Here is a 23,076-nt window from a genome sequence, read left to right as displayed (position 1 = left end):
TTCCATTCCCATCAAAATTAAAGGTAAATCTATACTGGTTTTTCTATTGTTCCTAAAAGATACATTCCAAACCCTCTTTATTTGTTGTTTTTTTTAAAACCTAATTGTATCCTATTCTGACATTATAATATTTGATGGCCAGTATTCCTTGTTGCTTCATTTACCCCATCCATTAGTAAGAAAACTTATTTCCTTGGGGTGAGGGAAGATACAACTTAGAACGATGATATCAAATAGGACCCTTGCCACATTTTTCAAAACCTTTACTGTGGTTGTTTGTCCATTTTTGAATTCTGAAAACATAGGTGTGCATACCAACGGTTCATGTCTAGAGGACTCAGACCATAGGGTTATAAAATGAAGTACATAATGAGGGAAGGTTATATGATGACATTTGTCAAGGCTTTCCTTAAAAAATCAATTACAAATATTTTCTGGGATAGCAAAGAAGTTTGAAGAGGTTTTGGAAGACAGAGTAAGAGAGTTTAGATGTGAGCATGAACATCTCCCCTTGCTGTCAAAACCCTAGAGAAATCATAGGAAACCCTTGATAGGTTTGGTTAAACAAAAGCAGAAGGAATTAGGGAGCTTTTGCAACACTGCCACCTGGAACCCTGGCGACAGTGCTGAGACAGCCATGCAGAGTACACCCATGCCATCATGTAGACATGGCAGGTCTCAAAAAACTAAGGGCTTCAGATTCCTCATCTCTCTTCCCTTTGAGTTTTACTTAGTTTCCACAGGACATTGACAAGGTGTGAAAATTATTTACATGCCCGATAACTGAGAGCCTACATATCAAATGATGTGGCATTGGGGATATATGGGGGGAAACTAATATCAGTAGGGGAATGGACAGATGAAACTGCTATTTGGATGGAGGAGGTGACTACTTTTTATGACAGCCAGTGGCAGCTGAGGCGTGGACGTATTCATCAAGAAGTGACCCATGCCAAAAGAACAGATAAGTTATACCAGTAGAAGAGTGATCACAGGTCAGAGATCCTTCCCTGGAGGATGTTAGGATGACATAAAAAGCCCTCCTGAGTTGAGATCACCTACAGAATACAGAAACAGAAGGGGTGGGGGTATTTATCCAAAGAAGACTGAGATTTAAACCACAAGATATTTTATTATCTTAAACTGGCAAAATCAAATTTCCTGCTATCAGCAGAAATTAGGGTTTGAGAGCTAAGCTAAGTTCAGTAGGAACAGAAAGTTGTAACTTTCAACGTGTGATGACATAATGTGAAATTTTAAACAGGCTACACCACCAGCACATTTACTCAAAAATAAAAGCTTCATAATTTCCATTGAAAGTCTTACTGAAAGATGGGAAAATAATAGTTACCCACCTCAGAGAGAGTTGTTATGAAGATTGAATGCATAAGTATATGCAAAAAAACCTTAAAAAGTATTAGATATTTTATTATAATTACTGATTATGTCCAAGATCATGTTGATTTAGATACAGCAACTTGTTTTATACATCCAGGAATTGCATAGGGCAACATGCGTCAACACAATTTTTGGTATCATTTACCCATTTGAGAATCTAATGATTCAATAAAAGTGAACATTCGAACACAAAATTTTTGCATATAATTTTAGGAGTTCAACAATAACTCAGGCCCATTCTTTTAGTCCCTAAAGGTTGGTGGACCCTATGCTGAAAGCCCCTGGTCTTAACATTTGAAATAAATATCTTTTACTAGGGCACTAAACCTTCAAGGAGCTGGATTTCTTTTCTCACTTTTGATAGAAAACAATAAATTTGTCCCTTCAAAATATTTTCTTGCAGAATGAGAAAAGACAATCAACAGACACTAACACCAAAATGACACAGATGTTGGAATTATCTCACAAGGATTTTAAAGCAATTATCATATCAATGATTCAATGAGAATTACAAACACACTTGAAAAAATTAGGGAAACTCTCAGTAAAGAAATAAAAGAAATCAAGAAAAAGCAAGTGGAAATTTTAGAATTGAACAACATAATAACATAAATAAAAATTCAATGGAAAGACAACAACATAATGGAGAAGACAGAGGCAAGAATCAGTGAACTCAAAAATAGAGCAGTACAGATTACCCAACATGAACAAAAGAGAGACAATAGAATAAGGACAAAAATATGAACAAAAACTCAGCAATTTGTTGGACTAAAACAAAATATTTATCATCATGTCATTGGACTGTAGGAACAAGAAGAGAAAGAGAGTAGGGCTGAAAAATATTCTAATAATGGCTCAAATTTTTCCAAATTTGGCAAAAGACGTAAGCCTAACAGATTCAAGAAGCTGATTAAATCCCAAATGGGATAAACCCAAAGAAATCTGCACCAAAATATACCATAATCAAGTTTCTGAAAACTGTGGACAAAGAAAAAAAACTTAAAGCAGAAAGAGCAAAAAGACATTTTTACCTATACGAAAACCTATTCAAATCACAGATTTGTCATGGATGCCAGAAGGAAATGACAAATTTTCAAATGCTGAAAGAAAAGATATGTCAGCACCAAATTCTTTATCTGGCTATATTATCCTTCAAGAATGAAGGTGCAATCAAGGTATTCTCAAAGGAAGGAAAATTAGGAGAAGGTAACACCAATAGATTGATTACCCCAAAAGAATGACTAAAAGAAGTTCTTGAATATTCATACTCTTAATTGTTTCACTAAAGGAAGACATAGTTATTATTTTTATACAAATTGTATGAGTGAGAACATGGAAATTTAGAGCAGGGGTAGCATTTACCCAAGGTTGCCCAGAGATACTGTTACATGATAAAGATCAATCATAAATGAATGCCAGTTGACAAAGTTTTGAATTTATTTCCCCTTTTCTCCTCAGTTATAATTTAGCTCCTCCACCATAAAAAACACTGTTTTTTTCCAATCTTCTTTAACTTTCAAATGAAATGCCTTTTAATTGTAATATTGTAATAGTAAGTATAACATTCCATTCATAGAACTAGACTATAAAACTGGGTATAATACTTCTAACAAATTGCAGAAACCATATTTTTCAAATATCCTGCCTAAGCTAACGTCTGTAATGACAAACAGTGAAATCATTTTGAATCTAGTGGGACCAATTTACTGGTGCAGTGCACAAGGTCTAGTGTGTCTTACTATAATTAGAAAATGGCGCCTGCTCTCGATTAGTTTGGGTTGCTATAGTAATTCCATATGCAACCCCTGCCTGCTGACTAGTGAACTAGATCACGTATCTTCTGTAAATTGCTCGTTAGTCACTTGTAATTTATTTTATGTTCCAACAATTTCAAACCAGCAGTGTCGGGAGCCCATTGTTACAATTATTGGAAAAACAGTCCAGAGAATGTGTGCCTCCAAACTCATCCCCACTCTTGCCTATTAATATTTATGTAAAATACTGAATATTTTTGAAAATCATCATATTGTGAACATGATTTTTTAAAAACACAAGATAGAAACATACCCTCTTTCTGCCAAGAATATGTATTACTAAATTATAAGAGCTCTATCTCTAGAAGACTATAATTTATAATCTGCATTTTTCCCATTCTGCATTTTGATAGTGAATTTATTAGTGATACATTATTTGAAATTTGATCTTAACATTCATTGTGGATTCAAACACAGTTACTATTCTTAAGGTCCCTAATGTGCTTAGATTAGCAAAGAACTTTTACCTCTTTTGTCCATGGGTGCATCTATATTCAGTGAAAGCTAACAGTGTACTCTTTTCTTATTCCATTTTGGCATAATGTCAATGCTCATAAATATATGCATAGCCTCAAACCGTATAACTTACCAAATAAGTATTGATAACGTGTCAGATGCTTGGTATAACATTGAATATTTCAACAGCTATCCCATAGAGCTTTGAAAAATTATGGAGGGTAAAATACCCAATATTGACCTACACATATATCTGTACCTCACATATTGCTTTCTAGACATAGTTTAAGAAATGAGAAATTGGGTTCATAATATGAAAATATATAATCTAAATAAATTGGTTTGTAACTTTTTAGCACATTAAACTATAGTATGACATATAAGTAGGAGATCAATGGTTAGTGAATAAATAAATGAGTAAAAATTTGCAACACAAATATAAAACTGAAAGGTTATATAAAGTAAGGAAGCTTTTTGGTGATAAATAAATTTGCCTTTGGAATAAATTTATTTTCAACATTGACATGTAAAACCCAAATTTTAAATACAAATTTCAAATATATCCCTAACATTGAGATAAAAATAGACCTCATTCACATCATGATAATACTATTTGTATATGTGTAAATGTAAAATATAAACTGATTTTTCATTTTATATTCCGATGCTTCTACTTCTGAATTACTACATATACAAAATTTTTGAGATTTAAATTCTGATCATTCATGAGTTAAAAGGGTAAAACCACAATAGACTCTAAAACATTGTAAGCTCCGTTGAACTCAAACCTTTACCCCAATATTAAGAGTAATGAAGCTTCGAAAGACAATTGTATACACATTAATTATTGTAATTATTCAAGCTACCTTCCCTTAGGGCCACCATATTTCTAAGCCAAAAGGGCATTCTTAGCCCACTATGACAATTAGTATATGATAAATGATGCTATCGCTATACTTCTAATATAGTGATTGATCATTTCCAATTAATTCCTGAGTAAAATCAATGATTCCTTCCTGGAGCATTTGCATTAACTAATTTATGTTAATATGAATACCCTATGCCTTCAATTCACTAGAGATGGGCCATTCTATTTATAACTGGTTACTACTTTAGAGCTTTGGTATACTGTTTCGGAGCTCAAAAAAATGTATAAAAGAGCTATAAAGATCAAGTAAAACTGGGCAATCTAACCACAGCAACTAAATATTGACATTGGTTTATGTTCGTCCAACTCAAATGCAACAAAGAAGTGTTGGAGTATTTTTCAGATTGGTTGTAGCTTAGAAATGTTACCATATATTGGGGACACCACTCTGTTTGGATTTGTGCTCCTTGTAGCTACTACTGACATGACTTAACGTTTCCAAAGGTTGTGACCCTAAGGGTGATGCTCTAATCAAATGTTTGCTCCATTCCTATTCGTTTACTCCATTCCTATGCATTCATAAATATTTATCAACTATTTAATGTATGTCAGTATAGTGTGAGGGCCTTGGATGTGGAAGCGAAACTGACGCAGTCGTGTCCTCACTGAGCTTATACTTTAGTGGAAAAGATGGACACACATGAACAATACAATAGGAAAATGGGTGGTCTGAAGGAAAATAACAAAGTGAGATATATTTACATACAGGCATTTTGATACGAGAACAAAATTCAGCTGAGAAGTACCTGGGTGATAACATTCTTGGCTGAAGGAATAATAAAAGTACAAGTTCTAAGACAGGAAAAAGCTCAGCCTATTACAAGAACTGAAAAAACTCTGGAACTTTTGGAGTCTACAGAAATTGGCTTAATATAGAATAGCTTATCACTGAAAACAAACAGATGAAGTATGTGGGTATAGATGCTAGTGTAGATAGATGTAGTGGTAAAAGTCTGCGTTCTCTTCCAATTACTTCAACTTTCTCAGTGACTGTGACTGAGAGTCCACTACTTGAACTGTTAAGTGTATGGGTTGTAGAGGTGCAATAGAGAAACTAGCTAATTGCAGTGATCTGGCAGAGATCGGTTGGATAGGTGACCATATAAATTATCAGCCAAACCAGGAAACTTTAAAAGAAAAACGGGGACACTTGTATTAATCATGCCAGGACAGTAGGCATAACTCAAATCTGTCCTGAACCAACAAGAATTTACTCAATGGTCATCCTCGCCTATACTAGAAGCATGAGTGGAAATGGAGATAAGGGGAAGTATGCTGATGGAATGGATGTGAGAGTTGGAAAGAGGAAGAATCCAAGGCTAATTCCCAGGTTTCTGGCTATTTACTGAAAAATACACGGGAATAAACAGGCTTATATGGGGATATTAAGAATCCTGTTTTGGACGTTTGGTTTGAGAGACATGTGAGACATTCAAATGGGGATATTTGTCCTGAAGCTCTGATGAGAACTCTGGACTGGAGATATAAATTGAGCAATTGTCAGCACACTGGTAACATTTAAAGCCATGGAAATGGATGAGATCACGTGGGATCAAAGTGTACACTAAAGAGGAAGCAGGCTATTAAACCCTGAGAAATCCTAGGAAAGGTTGATTAGGGGAAGAGTTAGCCAGAACATGAGACTGAGAAAAAGCTACAAATGTAAAAAGAAACCAGGATAAAGTGGTGTCACATAAGTTATGGCAATAGAATTTCAAGCCTAGTTTCCAAAAGGGAGTGGTCGAAATGTCTAATGTTGCTGAGCGGTCAAGAAACTTGATACCAGAAAAGTGTCCTTTGATTTTGGCATCATGGAGTTGATTGGTGACTTTGACACGGCTTATTTCAAAAGAGTATTAAGGAAAGAAATTTGATTGCTGTGAGTTAAAGGGAAAATGAGGGCTTCTACTTTTGGCAAAGCCTTGACTATATGTTCAGTAGAGCCCCACTGTTACAAACATTTAGATTCTCAATAAAACATGGTTCTAATGCTTTTGTTGGAATTTCAGGAAATAAAGGAAATTTTCAGGACCCTCCCCTCCTTACCATAGGTATCTGTCTCCAAAAGCAGATGTGTGTAGCATGCAAATAGGATCTGGAAACAATGCTTTGAGCAGGCCACAAGGTAGGGAAACTGAAGCCAAAACTCTTGCATTAATTCAGGAACTTTGCCAAAGTGGCCCTACCGTTTCCCCAAAAATAAGACCTAGCCAGACCATCAGCTCTAATGTGTCTTTTAGAGCAAAAATTAATGTAAGATCCGGTCTTATATAAGATCGGGTATTATATTATATTTTATATTATATAAGACCTGATCTTATATAAAACCCGGTCTTATATTAAAATAAGATTGGGTCTTATATTAATTTTTGCTCCAAAAAGCGCATTAGAACTGATTGTCTGGCTAGGTCTTATTTTCAGGGAAATACGGAGGGTAGTGTTCACTACTCTGATAGAAGCGATTGAAAATGCCCTCAGGGGGAAGAACACCCTATTTAGACACCCAGGTTTTCCATACATTAAAATCAAATGTGTCATGTAACTGACAAAAGGAATTGCCTTTATTCTTCCATTAATGACAAATGCAATAAAAGGATGGTCTACATAGATTAGAGCTAGAAAAAGGAATCAGACCACAGGAAATAAGAACTTGCTCAGGAACATCTAGAAAAGTGTACTTGCTAGTGGAACAGTTTACTACAGGTTCTACTATAGACTAAAACATTCTACAAGATTATACAATGCCTTTGCTCTAATTCCATTTCTGGAATTAGAAATTAGCTTTCTGAATATCAATGTTTTCCAAAGAATCTTGCTACCAACTTAGATATGAAAATATCTTGATGAATGCAAAGTTATATCCCTCTAATAAAAATAAATTGCTCTTAAGTTTGGTGATTGGGACTCTGCCACATCTGGAGAGCGTCTGGGTAAACTCACAAAATTAGGTTCAGACACAAACTAAACAAATATTCTAAACTGTCCCTATAGGGCAGCCACCAAGGGAAAAATAAGAGAATTTAACTATTTTGTCTAAATACTTCATTTATCAGATGAGGCAAGTGTAACACCAAAGTTGTGATTTATTAACAGTCAATGGCAGAAGCTGCACTAAAATTTGGACCTTCTAATTCAGAAGTTTGCTCTGATTCTTTTACCAACAAATGCTAAATTAATATCTAAAGGCATGTATTTGTATTTACTACACTTTAAACAAGTTTTTTTCTTGTCCTTAAGTCGATGCTTTAAATTACTGTTTGGTCTTTCAATTTCAGAGTAGTAATTTGTAGAAATGAGAAACTTTTTGAATGATTTTAATACATATTGAGGCTGGTTATTGGTTATTAGGTTACCAAGGTCAAAGGCAGGGTTTAAACTCCAAATAGGCCAGTTAGTTTTCCAAACCATTTTTAACAACACATGTTGTTGGTTAAAGAAAACGCTCCACTGGTGGGGGGAGTCCTGGAGAGGGGAGAGGAGAAGGGTATTAAAAAAAAAAAAAAACCTTCACAAGTAAACCATACTGACAGAAGTAAAGGTGTCTTGTTTGTCCCTTTAAAGCTGCTTATTCTTTGAAAAGTACTTATCTTTTCAGCATTCTTAGAAATGGAACTTCTAAAAAGCAAACTATTCCATGGCTTTAAAGACACTTTCAATTTGACCTCCTCTATCTAAAAAATCCATGGCACTACCAGCTAGTTACTTTACATATTTATAATTGTAAATTATAATTACACCTATTACAGATTAGCATCTAAAATAATATTTTGGACACATGAAAGTACAGGAGATTTGGTGGGAACACTGGAATTTTAATTTTGTAAACCATATATTCAAGTAATCAATAACAGAACATTGCCCATAGAGAAGTGGGGCCTGGGCTGAGACCTGAAACTTGTATTTTCCCAAATGGAAGATCAGGCACCACTCCTAAGAGCTAACAACAGATCTGTCCAGATGCTAAGACCAGGGACTTCGAAATCTCCGTCTTGCGCCTTGCAGGACGCCAGGGCAGTTAGAACTTCATCTTTCAGTGGTGAAGGGGCCTGACAGAGGCTTTGAAACCTGCCGTACAACTCCTCCCAGGGCACATCTTGGGACTCAGCTTCAACCCAAATGCCTTTCTGAAGATCGTAGTGCAGATGTCGACCCCAGTTTGTTAGCAGACCCAGATAGACCTGGAAAAGGTCTGGATGGCGGCCTGCCACCGAAGTTACAAGCCCGGCTGGGAGACTGCGGCAAAAAGTAGCCATGATATCCGACTTCCTCAGAAGCCAATAAACCAGCTCTTGACTCCCCTCCCCCGGTGTTTTGGGGCTGTCCGGTTCCAACGGCTCTTTGGGGGGCTGGGGCGATGACGATGGCAGCAATAGCGCGGCCGCTATCACCTGCAGGAAGTTGTTCTGAGGCAGGCGCTCCCACAGGCTGCTGAGAAACCTGCTGGGGCCCTCCGCTTCGGCCCTGCCCACCTGCTGCAGACGCTCCAGCAGCAGCTCTGCCTGAGTCTTTATCACTGAGTCTTCCTGAAGGACCGAGGTCTCCCCATAGCCGTTCAAACGCAGCACGTGGACCGCGGACCGGCGGCGAGCGAGGAGGGCCAGGCTGCCTTGGAGCGTCTCCTCCTCGGCTTCCAGGACGCCAGGGCCGGGAAAGAGTTGCTGCAGCAGGCTGTGAAAGGCGGCATCCCCGAGAGCCGGGTTCTCCAGCAGCCGCTGAGACAGCAGGAGGTCGCAGCGCTCCAAGGCCCGAAAGCTCGTCAACCCCGGGACGGAAGCGGGCCCAGAGCCGCCCACCTGCTTCCAGTGGTTATGCAGCCGCCGTTCTAGAGCCGTGCGAATGCGGACGTGACGGCCAAAGCGCCTGTGGATGTGGCGCAGGTAGCCAGCCCACTGCAAGGCCCTGCGCACTGTGGCGGGGTCCCAGCTGCTGACGTGGGTCGTGCGGGAGACGGCCAGAACCTCAGAAAAGCGGTCCAGGTGCTGCAAGAGCGATTCCATGGGGCCCGCACGGGCTGTACTTCCGCTTTCACCCTCGAGACAGCGAATCTCTACGCGCTGATTGGAGTGTCCGTGAAATGATACGCCTATCTACAATTCTATTGGACAAAGTCCCAGTCAATCTGACAACGCGGCTTTCATCCGGGTACCTTCACTCTGGGAAATTTAAACTGGAGAAGTGGCCCGACGGTTTTACTTTCGCCACGAATATTGCAGAGGCTCTTAGGACAGAGAGAATTAGTGTAGGGCATCCTGGCAAGAATTCCAAGAGCTACGTGGAAGATGCTATTAGTCACAAAAGTCTCCCTGTTTCCTTTTTTAAAAGGTGTGGGAACACTCGTTTTAATAAATGAAAATTGACTTTCCCCCTCTCAAATTTCTCTTCTTTTTTTGTGAAAGCAAAACAAAACACGACACCAATTCTGAGTACTTATTGGAGTAGTTTTTGTTGTTGTCTTCAGGATTGGAGGTAGGATTAGGTGAAAAGGAAGGCCTCTTTAAGAAACAGCCTTTTCAGTTAAAAGCTCAAAGATGAGTGTTGAGAACAGTTTTTGAGGCCAGAAGACAGTTAATTTGCAGGTACTAGAGTTGAGAGAGCGTAATGCTTTCAAGGATGTGAACAAAATCCAATAAACCTGCCTTCAGTTCAGGATGACAGTGAGACATACTGGCAAGAATTGTGCAGATTAAATTTTGCTTCCTATCTTTTCACTTAAAATTTTTAAAAACTTATTGTAAATCCTCACCTGAGAATTACAATGTATACATATTTCGCCTAAGCCTCTTTTCATTACATAAATGATATCCATGAAGTTTTCTCTTTTATAAGAATGAAACACCAAGGGTTTGAAACTTCTCTGCAATGTTCCATTTAATTCAACATAATGCAATGATCATTTATTAAGCTACTATTATATGTAAAGTATTAAGGATTGAATGATAAGTATGACAAGACACTTCACTTTAAGAAGTCTACATTTTTGAGGCAGGGGTAGAGAGGAGGGGTAGACAGGAGTTAAGAAACACTTAACTGTATGCGAATCTGATTTTAAGTGTTTTTGAATCTGTGAGAATGATGCTATGAAAGACCTGATGTAAACTGACAGGAGAGTTCTAGAAAGACTGTACAAAGGACTGAAATTTCGTTTAGGCCTTAAACTGAACAATCACAAAATAAAGGAAAACTCAAGTGAGAGAAATAACATAAGGTAAAAATATAGTAGTCGCCCCCTTAGCTATGCTTTTTGCTTTCCTGGGTTTCAGTTTACCTGTGGTGAAATATGGTCTGAAAATATTAAATGGAAAGTTCCATAAATATACAATTCATACATTTTAAATTGTGTGCCATTCTGAGTAGCACAATGAAATCTCAAGCAGTCCTGCTCAGATATGCCCAGGACAGGAAACATCTGTTTGTCCAGCGTATCCATTCTGTATACGCTGTTTGAGTTTTTGTACGCTGTTAGTCATTTTGTAGCCTTCTCGGTTATCAGTCCACCATCACAGAATTGCAGAGCTTGTGTTCAAGTCACCCTTATTTTACTTCAACATGGCCCCAACGCGCAAGAGTAGTGATGCTGACAATTCAGATGTGCCAAAGAGAAGCTATAAAATACTTCTTTTAAGTGAAAAAGTGAAAGTTCTTGACTTAATAAAGAAAGGAAAAAATGGTATGCTGAGGTTGCTACAGTCATTCATCTTACTTCATCTTATTGCGTTGGCATTGTACCATCTCACAGTATCACAAGAAGAAGAAATGTGAGTACAGTACAATAGGACATTTTGAGAGACAGACCACATTCACATAACTTTTATTATAGTATGTTGTTACAATTGTTCTGTTTTTAGTTATTGTTAGTAGTCACTTACTGTGCCTCATTTTAAAATTAAACTTTATTATAGCTATGTATGTATAGGAAAAAACAGTGTATCCATTGTTCAGTAGTATCCATGGTTTCAGGCATCCACTGGGGGTCTTGGAATGCATCCCATTCAGATAAGGGGGGATTTCTATATAAGCACATGAATGTGTATAGTATGTGCTATGAATACTGGTACCAACTTCCCTTCTTGGTTATGATTTCTGAATTCCTGGGATGCAATAAATTAGGACAGAGAATGGAAGGGCAAATTTCTGGAGAATTTGTTAAAATGTGATATTGGTCAAACCATGGGAGTTAAGCATCATAAACAATGAACGATCAGAAAAAGAGGCTTTCACTAATAGCTTACCTCATGGGGTTCTGGTGAAGATTAAATCAGATAAGAAATGTAAAATGCCATTCTTGATATTATGGTTGCCTTTTAATATTTATTCTACCATCACCCCCGTTCTCTTTGCATAATAATGATGCATTTGGGATACTGCCTTCAGCTCAGCTCCAGAGTGTAGAGCATGATAATTTTGTGCCAATCATTTTAATCCACCCTTCTCTTACTTCAGTAATTAATTTAGAAACCCAGTCTTAAACCTATCTATTATAGCATTTTTTTCATGACAGAAATTTGTTCAGAAAAGGCCAGGTGAATCAGTTCCAATTCATTAGTTTTAGATGATTCAAAGAATATGTCTCCTACTCTTCAAAGTCTATAGAGCATGAACACTGACCAGTATGAAGAGATAGTTGTCAACAGACTCTGTAGGTTTATTCAGGCTGACCATTTAGGTATGCTTAAGTGAGATTTCCTTCCTCTTGACATTGTAATATGTTTATATAAAGCCCAATGCTGCAACAGCCATCTCCTTCCCAGAGCCAAAAGAATTTCAGAATCATAAAGAATGCTTTAAATTAATATAACCCTCAAACTAACCTGTTTAAGAGTATAACCTTATATAGTCACCTTTTTTTTTTTTTTTTTTTTTTGGCCTGTTTCAGTTTTATTTTCTGTTGCTTTCAGCTAAATGCACCCAAATATAAAGCCCTTTAGAACCCTGTGTGGTACATATAAACACTTAATAAACATCAGCTGTTGTTGTTGTCAATATTATATAAGTGCCTGAAGTATACATTTTTCTCATGTCTTCTCCAAATTCCACTCCTTCCAAATATAAAAAGAACAACCACCAACATCGTTATGGACAGTATTGGAGAAAACTTTATTGAAGAAAGATGCAGCTTGCTGCTCTAATTTATTCTTGGTCCCGAGAGGTTTCTAATACAATCTCATTCAATGGACTACTAACATTGAAAAATCAAGCTGATTCTACCCTCTAGGTTAGGACCTACATTGTTGGTTATTTTAAGATATGAATAAGCTGGCAATTATAGGAAATGGCAACTGTGAGACCAATGAAAACAAAGTGTTCTGATGTCCTTTATTCTACTCTGAACAATAGTATATTCACATATGAATGTCCGCCCTCTACTTTTTGAAATAACATTTTCCTGCATAACAGACCTGGACTCCACCTCGTCAGGCAAGGAAGAAATAGAGGGACTTCCCCTTATCCCAGAAACTGCTTCTTGGAAGGAAAATGTTTTGACCTATTTACAATCATTCTGAGGGCAAATTTTACGGGCAATGATTATACCTGATCCTGACTCCATTACCTTATTCAAGACAGGGGTTAGGGTAGGTCTCTTCTATATATTCTCTAGTAACAACAATAAATAGCAAGCTGGCACAACTTTTGAAGAAAGATCTCACATAGAAACTTTGCCAATATATTTGCCATTTCTTTGTGATAATGCAAACTACATTTCTGAGAAAGGGAAATGTAGATCCTAGTGGGATTTATTTCAGTTAAATCAAAATTTCTTCATTTCACTTGTTTCCCTTACAAAAGGGGAAAGACCATCAGATGACTTATAACGGATAGAAGACTTTCGGCATGTATAGTCTGACAATTAAGTTTCCAGGAACAAATGGTCTTGTCTTGCACCCAATGTTATTATAACTAAATCCTGATGAAACTGAAGAACACCACACCAAATCTCAAAAATATTAAATTTATATGCCAGATAGGAAAAACATACCATGTTTTCCTTTCCTACATTTAGAATTGTTTTCAGAAAGTTAGTGGACTGTAAACAAATATTTCTCTGGGTTCTGAGCTTCCCAATCAGTGTACAGCAGAAAGCTTATAATTTTATGCCTGAGATATTGGTTGCCTTTGACTTTGGGGTACATGAGTGATGGCCGGGAGGCTAGACTCATTACAGAGATAAAGAGAGGTCTGACAATACACCCTTCGGTACTTTTTTGTATATGCTCTACTGCCTGGACATCTAGTTAGTGTCTAGAGTGAATCTACATTGCAATTTATCATGGACAAGAGGCCCAAGAAGTAAATGGAAAAGTTCCAGATATCCAAGACAGACAGGACATAGCCCTAGTTCAGAGGAAGATGTTGGAGGAGGGATTAAAGGATGGGATCTCCTTGTGGGCACAGGTCTAGGTGATGGCTCCAAATCTCTGTTTTCACAAATTTGAGATACTCTTTTCCACTTGCAGGGGATGTGACTTTAGGTGGCCTCAAAGCTAGCAGCAGAAAGACTGCTTTAACAATGCATGGATATTCTGAAAATTAGAACTAAATGAAACTTTGAAATACTTGATATGAAAAATTTTCTTTGGATCTGCAATTCATTTGCATCATCATAGTAATGTTTAACATAATGCCTTTATAGGAAAAGAACAGAAGAGCTTTTCTTTAAATATAATACTATTTCTCGTAAATACTATTTCTTGTAAATACTATTTTCTTGTAAATATAATACTATTTCTTGTAAATATAATACTATTTCTTGTAAAAATGGTTTTGCCTATTTCACCAATAGTCAATGGTGACTCTCAAGAATATGAAGAGAGCTTTGTTAAAATTTTGATCAAGAATTGTGAATGACCAGTTCAAACATAAAAAAACAATATTAAAAAAACTCATTGCTCTTTCGATGCCCAGTGCAGCCATGGCTCATGGTCCCAAAAAGCATCTGACGCACGTAGCAGCTCCAAAGCATTGGAGGCTGGATAAACTGACTGGTGTGTTTGTTCCTCATCCATCTACCAGTCTCCACGAGCTGAGAGAATGTCTCCCTCTCATTGTCTTCCTAAGAAAAAGACTGAAGTGTGCCCTAACAGGAGATGAAGTAAAGAAGATCTGCGTGCAGCAGTTTATTAAGATTGCTGGCAAGGTCTGAACTGATGTAACTTCCCCTGATGCTTTTGTGGCTATCACCAGCGTCTGCAAGATCGGAGAGAATTTCCATCTGATCTATGACACCAAGGGTCGCTTTGCTGTTCATCACATTACACCACAGGAGGCCAAGCACCAGTTGTGCAGAATGAGAAGGATCTTTGTGGGCACAAAAGGAATCCCGCATCTGGTGACCCACGATGTCCGCCTCTTGGTCCCCTCATCAAAGTCAATGACACCATTCAAGTTGATTTGGAGACAGGCAAAATTACTGATTTCACCAAGTTTGACACTGGTAGCCTGTGTGTGGTGACTGCAGATGCTAATCGGAAGAAATGGTGTGATCGCCAACAGAGAGAGACATGCTGGTACTTCTGATATGGTTCCTGTGGAAGATGCCAATGGCAACAGCTTTGCCACCCAGCTCGCCAATAGCTTTGTTATTGGCAAAGGCAACAAACCGTGAATTTCTCTTCCCATGGAAAGGATATCCACCTCACCATTGCTGAAGAGAGAGACAAGATACTGGCAGCCAAACAGAGCAGTGGGTGAAAGGATCTCTTGGTGACATGTTTGGAAGAGTCTTTGTACTTTAAATTAAAGAGAATATAGCGTGAAAAAAAATCAAGAAAGCAAGCTCAATTTTCCTCTTTAAAAAATGTCAGAGTTTTAAATGTGTTGGGGAAGTTTCATATCAATTTAATATGTGGAATAATATCTATTCATATTATCAAAGAAAGTGCAAAAAAATTTTGTTTTTCACCAAGTCTTTTATGTATGCTTCTCAAATCCTCTTTGGTTGACTGCCATGTACCATAAGGTGAAAAAGGTTGAAAAGCATTGCTGTAACATAGGCATTCTAACATAAATAGCTAAGGAAAGGGGGCGAAAAAAAAAAAGGGCAGTGTGATTGAAATTAGCTTGCCTTAAGTTTCTATTAAGTTGGACAGGGAGAAAGTAGTTGACTAGTTACTCTCCATTTGTCTTTCTCATATCACCCCATCCATTTTCTTCCTTCTTTTCTCAGCTCTGTGTAGAGGGGTGGCCTGATCTATATTGACTGTGTCAGCCTTTTCCCCTTGCCTTCTGCCTTGCTGCTGAATTGACCAATGAGAGGCACCGGCAAGCAATCAGAAAGACAAGAGAGATACAGGGGTTCTCTTTGCTCTCTGCTAAGGCCTCAGTGTTCTGGTTTCTTCCTCTAAAAAGTTGTAAAACGCCTCCCTGAGCTTCAGATGGCACCGATTACTCCCTACAACCTTAGGCAATTCCTCCTGTTGCTAATCCCTGGGTGCCCTGACATGCCTTGTAGATTCCCTTAACTCTGGCCTCACTTCTATAAATATATCTCCGTTAAATTATATTCGAAATTCCTGCTGACTGTGCCTGTTCCCTACCCAGACCTTGACTGAAACAATTGTCTGAGTTTTCAGCCATTCTTACATAAATCTATGAGTCATAATATTATCAATCAGCATGTGTTTAGGGAATGGTGAGTAGTCTAGTGCAGTGGTGACCAAATATCTGTCATTGTCATACACTCCTGCCAATCCACGGCAAATTTATCATTGTTACTGACACATACAAATATATGGCAGAACAACATAAAATGTTTTCCTAAATATCATTGATTTAAGTGAAGGGAAAAAAGCATTTCTTTGTAAAGTAATGGTTATACTAAATGGTCATTTTGTGTTTTCTTGACTTGGAAAAATTAAAAAGTTTGCAAGTATTATTTTAGACACCTACTTTAGAATATATATATGTGTGTAGAAATATACGTGTGTATACCCAGAGATAGATAAGTCAGTGAGATCCATAGTCTTGAAAATCTCTTGTTTAGTGTGGGAAATGGTTAGAGGTATTCGTACATGAACTCAGATTGTGAAGACTTTAGAATACTGCCCTAAGGAACAGGGTCTGTGTTCAACTGACACTCAGATGTTGTTGACAAGTTTGGAGCACAGGAATGACATCATATCTGTAATAAAGCAATGTAGGAAATGGGCTGTAGTCAGCTGGGACAAGTGGCTAGAGATGGAGGTCCACTAGAAAAATATTGTCATAGAACAGGAGCACGAGATGGCAGGTTCACTAAGGAAGTGGCAGAGGAAATGTGAAGGAGGAGTGGGAGAGAGTGGTGCTCAGATTTTAAAATTCCTTCTGAGGAAGAATCTATAGATCTTAATGGAGAGGGGGAGCAAAATAACTGCAAATTCTCATTTAAGTGATTGGGTGAAGTATCTTTACATTTGGAATGGAATGGGAGCTTGGTATTGATTTTGACTGATGCTAGTAATTGGGAAAGACAACAAAAAACTCATAGCAAAACATGGCTCAGAGGAAATTCTTATGAACTTGTTTTCTTAATCCCAGAGTACTGTCACACCTCACACTCTTCAGGATGCCAGATTAGCATATTAGATAACCAGAACAGATAGTGAATACTATGGGAATCCAAAGACATCGTGATTGCATGAAAGTTGAGTTATTGACAACATGGATTGAATTATGCAAAAGGCATAATTTATACAGAAATTTCCCTCTTCTTTAAATAATATCCAATTCAATTCCTAGAATCTGAACACTTAATTTGATATCTCTTATATTGCTCATATTCAGAAACTACTTAGATACTTGAATCGATCCTACTGGAAGAGGTTCCTCTGACTTTTATCAAATTTAAATTTTTCCACTACTTGGACACCTGTTTTGAAAAAAGAAATCTCTATATAAGGGACAATGATCAAATTCATATTGATATAAATTGAATATGCAATATATTGTTTTGAGATTATGTCAATACACAGGTTATGCATCCTCCTTTGTGTATACGTGTGTATTTGTACATAAGTAAATGGGATAATATTCCTAAGAAGAATATACTTAAACTAAATAATTGAACTATATTTATGTTTAAGATTTCATTTTTCTTTTACAATTGGTGATTTTTTTTTTCTAATGTCCAATCCAGAAAGAAACAAATATGAATCAAGATCTCTCTTTCCCTTTGAATTAGAAGTTTGGTTTCATGAAGGAGAGCTCTGTAATAATGTCTGGATGCCTTTATTTTTATCCCATAGTTATCAGTATATTGCTATATAAGTACCTGCCAGTAAGGGCTTTTTTTCCTGGTTCAATAACTTTTTAAGTGTCTGTTGTTCCCATTTTCAAGTCTCCAAAACTTTTATATGAATTCTTTCAGCACATTTTTTTCATTATTTTCCAACCTTCTTTTTTCTGGATGGCTGAAGTTTCCAGACATATAACCAGAAATGTCCTAAGAGAATTAGTATATATAAAAACAACAAAGCTAAGGAAATGGGAAGCAAAGAAAAATATGCATGTATAATCATGTATATAGACATGTAAACTCATTTTAAGTTTTCCTTAAAAAGATAACAGATGAATCTAATTTTCCTTTTTAGTATTCTCTTACGAGGAGCAAATGTGGTGGAAAAGTTATCAAGAAACTTTCTTGTTTTTAATAACTTCCAGACTTAATCTTAGCTCTTAGATTGGGCAGGTCTGTTAATATCATTAATGTCAAGGAGTGTTATCCCCAAAGATTCCTAGCATTTCAAAATAAACTGGCTGAAATAAGCCAAATAAGTGATTAAAACGAAATTCACAATATCACAGAGACATTTTATTGGAATGTAAAAATTCTTTCTGGTAATGTTTTTATCAGTTAGTTACCAAATTTTAACTATAAAGGAAGGCTTTAAAGGGACTATTCTCTCACATTTGAGGGGAACACTACATTTAAGGGGAGAGGGTGTGTGAAGCAAAAGTGCCATAAGCTAATAGTTCTTTTCCCTTTATTCTTTTGAGTGGATTAATGAATGTTATAATTTTCTAACAGTTTGCATACCCTCACTTACACAGATCAGATAGGTAAAAGCCCCTGTTTCTTATTATCTTAAGATTTCTTATTATCTTAAGAAAGGTGTGTCTTCACCTTTCCCCTAGTTTATATAATTTTGGTAGTCATCTTTGTGTGTGTTTTTTTTTTTTTTTTTTTTGATGCTGTACATGGAGGAGGATACGTATACACAAAGCAACATCTCGGTTACTAGGTTGTGGGTAGTACCCGGGTCCATTTGAAGACATTTCAGTATTCAATGTCCAATTTAGCATGTTAGAAAATGCGAAGAGTTCAGAGCAAGACAAAATTACTGAGGGTATTGTGGTATAGATGGAGGGAAGTAGTGATAAAAATAAAGGCAAGATCTTAAAAAATTATGTAGCAGATTAAATTTGACTGTATAATGGGAAATATTGAGAAAATTTTCAGAGAAATGTTTTCCTAAATAATAATGTTATTGAAATATTACGAAGTTAAGGATTGCAATCAATCCACAATATCATTTTAAGCAAATAAGAATATCAAATTTCATAGTAAACATTTTTGTTAGTAAAAATGATAATTTTTAAAGCGTAACATTCTTAACCATTTCTAGTTCAGATAAAGTTTGCAGTTCTTGGTGTTCTTGGTTGTAAAAAAACAATATTCACATGATTTTATTCATTTAGTGAGGAAAAAACAATTTGGTGTTCTTATCCTCTGCCCAACCATGACAATATCAGTTAATAACTGCAATTCTTCGTAATAAGAAATTATTAACGTGAACCCCATGTTCTTCTCTAGCTTTCCAATGTGAAGATTTTAGTTAGTTTTACTTAGATATCAGTAAAAAGAAAAAAGTGGCTTAATTTAATTTTAACAGGATAACCGAATATCTCTACAGTGTGGTTTAACATCAATTTACTTTTTATTATCTATACTAGCTGCAAAATTTTCTCTTATTCTTCTCTACCTTTTAGAGCCTAGATTACACTAAACGTAGCACTGAAGTTCTGGCAGTAAGTATTTTCAACTTTAAATCTATGTGTTCTTGAATTTTGTAGTCTCATTATGGGTATGGTCAAGGAACATAATTAATATTAATCTGATGGCCAATTAGTAAGAAATTGGAAGGATTTCCAGCACAGCATTAAAAGAACCAAGCAACTGAAACTGCCAGAAGAAATGAGGTGAGCAAGATGCATTTGGAAAATAGTTAATTTACTTTTTCAACTCATACTTTTTGAACCCATACTATGCAGAGGCTGTATCAGCAAGACCCAGTCTAAAAGAGAAAAAAATCTCCAAATAATCAATAGTCATAGGATTGGGATACTGGGTGTGGCCGTTTTAAACATGGCCTTAGGAATATTTGAAACTCCTCCCATTGAAAAGATGGATTTGTGACCAGTTTGTCCAATAATGCGTAGCAGAAGGGAGGCTGTGTGACTCCTGAGGCTACATGCTACGTCATGCAGCTTCCACCCAGTGATCCTGCTCACAGAATATTCCTCTAGCAACTCTCCCTCAGGAAATCTGGTCACTATGATGTGAGAAGCCAATTCACATGGAGCAGGCTTTTGTCAGCCCAGCCCAGGCACCAGACATATGAGTGACAGAACCTGCAGATTATTACAATCCCTGTTTGAGTTTTGACCTGAGAACTAGGCATTGTGGGGCAGACATAAGCCATTCCTCTGGTGCTCTGTCTGATGTTTCCCATAGACTGTGTTAGCAAAATTATGTGGCAGTTGATTTACACCATTGAATCTGGGGTGGTTTGTTACATTGCAATGGTAATGGAAGCATTAGGTGACCTGGGGGAAGGTGCTTAATTCAAAACCAGGCTAAAAACTGTGAGGCAATAATTACTTAATGGTCCAATAATATTTTTAAACCCCTCTAGTTAAAATTATTTAAATAATTTTTTTCAAAGAAAGTATAAAATAACTTGTAAGAACTTGTATGTCCAAGTGACGAGAAATAGTTAATAAATAATATGAAAGTTATTAATTTTTTTCTGATAAAGGAGACATTCCTTCCTAATATGAAGTGTCTCTCTGAATATAGACCATAAAGAGTTATAGTTAACCTGGGGCCATATAATTCTTCCTCGTGGACAAAAAACGAAAATTTTCATCAGAGGATAAAATACGTAGTTGTGTGATGCTTACACCGGAATTAATAACCAAAGCTGTTACAAAATTAACAGAATCGAATATTGAGTTATATTATTAAGAGCCCAAACTTTGTAATATAGTATTCAAAGCCATCTAAAATCCCTACTATTACCTTCTATCACTCGAATCCCCACGTTCTCCAGACTGCCTCTCGTTCCCTGAAGACTGTACATTTGCAAACCTCCAGCATGGGCTCAGCTCTCCTGCCTGATTCTGTAAGGGTCCCCCCACGGTGCCACTTCCCCTGATTCCCAGCGACGTGCTGATCTTGCATCTCCTTGCTCTTCCTTAGATCGTGGTTCGTATCTATAGTTAGCACTTATTTCATTCTGCATTGGGCTAATTCTTTATAAGTGTTTCCTTCACCAGTGGAAAATTCTTCAAGGGAAAGACTGTCTAATTCACCTTTGCATTCCTGCAGTACCCATCTTAGTAAAGGTACTTAATAAAGATTTCCTAAATGTAAAAGAAAATTAGGAAGCATTCTGAGGTGAGTGCATGATATGGCAAGACGCATTCCAAAAACGTTATCAGAGTCTTCATCTACTCTTTAATTCCAAAATTGAAAAACAAAAATGACTGCACTTTGCTGAAATTATAAACTCCAAATTGTGGAAATTGCCAATTTGTTTTGGAAAAAAACAGCATCTGTATTTATGAAAACATCTGTATAATTCTCATACATAAATTGTTTCCACTTATAAACTCTGCCTTCATGAAAACAAATTAATGTATGGTCTGGCAGGCTTTTGCTCGCTCAGCAAAGAAATTAAACAAAACCATAAGATGTAAATCATATACTTTCTTGGTACAGAGCCTCGTTTATTTCCTTGCCTTCTATGTGTCAAGCACAAATATTTAAGACTAAATATAAAAATTTAATTAGCAATTTTAGTGCAATATTTAAGGCTGAGTATATGACATTTTAGAAATTATTTAATAGTTCTGAGGAAGAGTGTTAAGTAAACATTTTTCTATAGTATACTTTGATACTTCCTGTGCCTCTTGGATCATACTTTCTTCCTGTTATTTCAAAGAAATCTTCTTATTTACTAAACAATAAAAATGTCTTTAAGTGGTATCACATTGTCTGAATAAAACTACAGGTCAAAGTTATTCATGAATAAGGAACTAAAAATGTTTTAAAGTAAATTGAATTTTTTTTAATTTCAATCACATCTATGATTTCTACAAATTGTAAAGCAATAGCATATACCAGTTGTTAATGTCTCTTTTGATTCCTCTCTTAGATTTTTGGGTCTTAAACTTGGCTATGTTTTCTGAAACTTGAAGCTTTTCATAGTCTCTGTATGAGTTGCAGCAACACATGTCATTAATGAAGGGAGTTGGGTAACCTCCTCACTCTTCTTAATTCAGCACATGACAGATACCAGAACCAATTAGGGGGATCTGCCTAAGGCATAGAATGTTGAAAATAGATATCTGTTGAAGCAAAGAGGATTGATGTAATAAAAAGAAAAAAATAGAACAGAATTGTGTAAAGGAGAAATTGAATGACTGTAAAGAGAATGTTCACATGTTGGAGGGAAAAAAAAGTACAATGTATAATCCAGGCAAACTATAAAGAATTACTGGACTAGGAAACAAAACAAAACAAAACAAAACAAAACAAAACAAAACAAAACAAAACTTAGAAAGTATCTAGAAGTAAACCTTATGCTTTAACAAATCCGCAACCCAGTGGTAAAACAATATTAATAAGTTAAAAACATCCCCATAGTTTATTCATAAGATATAAGACGTATGAGCTACAGAATATTCTGATGGTGTATATAGTCAAAGGCAATTCGATTACAGTGGATATCACACAGAAGTATTGCTTATGTCTCTCCTACTGATGGTATCTGTCATGACTCTGTGTGTGTGTGTGTGTGTGTGTGTGTGTGTGTGTGTGTGTGTTACTTAGAGCATTTACATGCTTTTATACTACATGCTGGATATTTTCATTATTACTCTATTAAAGTTGTAATATTTTTTACTCAAATCTTTACTTTTTACTTTTACAAAGTATTTTGAGATAACACACAGAAATTCATGAACACAGGGAAGTATGATCCTGATATTTCTTTAGAGAGGAAATAGTAGGAAGGAAAAAATATTTTAAGAGAGAAGGACAATGAAGCAGAAAGAATCTGGTAATCACATAAGAGGAAAGGAATTTTATAAGTGTGAATAAGATGAAGAAAGGAAAGTAGTGAGAATATTAAATCGGAGGTTTCCATCCCTTTCTTCCTGTTTTATGAAATTTAAAGATTATTTTCATGGCAGGATACATCAAAACACACTGACACTTGGACA

The 23,076-nt window shown here is 36.5% G+C and overlaps 1 protein-coding gene and 1 pseudogene across 1 annotated transcript; one reads left to right on the top strand and one right to left on the bottom strand.

Annotated features, from left to right (window-relative positions):
* Positions 1-8,078: 8,078 nt before the first annotated feature.
* On the bottom strand, positions 8,079-9,712 carry FANCF (FA complementation group F). Its single transcript, XM_033119093.1, has one exon. The coding sequence runs from the start codon at positions 9,591-9,593 to the stop codon at positions 8,514-8,516; it is 1,080 nt and encodes a 359-aa protein (XP_032974984.1). The 5' UTR covers positions 9,594-9,712; the 3' UTR covers positions 8,079-8,513.
* Positions 9,713-14,503: 4,791 nt separating this feature from the next.
* LOC117030916 (40S ribosomal protein S4, X isoform-like) lies at positions 14,504-15,282 on the top strand (annotated as a pseudogene).
* The last annotated feature ends 7,794 nt before the right edge of the window (positions 15,283-23,076 follow it).

Source organism: Rhinolophus ferrumequinum, chromosome 11 (assembly GCF_004115265.2).
Source record: "Rhinolophus ferrumequinum isolate MPI-CBG mRhiFer1 chromosome 11, mRhiFer1_v1.p, whole genome shotgun sequence".
NCBI lineage: Eukaryota > Metazoa > Chordata > Mammalia > Chiroptera > Rhinolophidae > Rhinolophus > Rhinolophus ferrumequinum.
The sequence above is the reverse complement of the archived record's forward strand: the minus strand, read 5'-3'. Positions and strand labels throughout refer to the sequence as shown.

Coding starts and splice junctions, on each gene's coding strand:
- FANCF (XM_033119093.1), bottom strand. CDS start 9,593: ATGGAATCGCTCTTGCAGCACCTGGACCGCTTTTCTGAGGTTCTGGCC.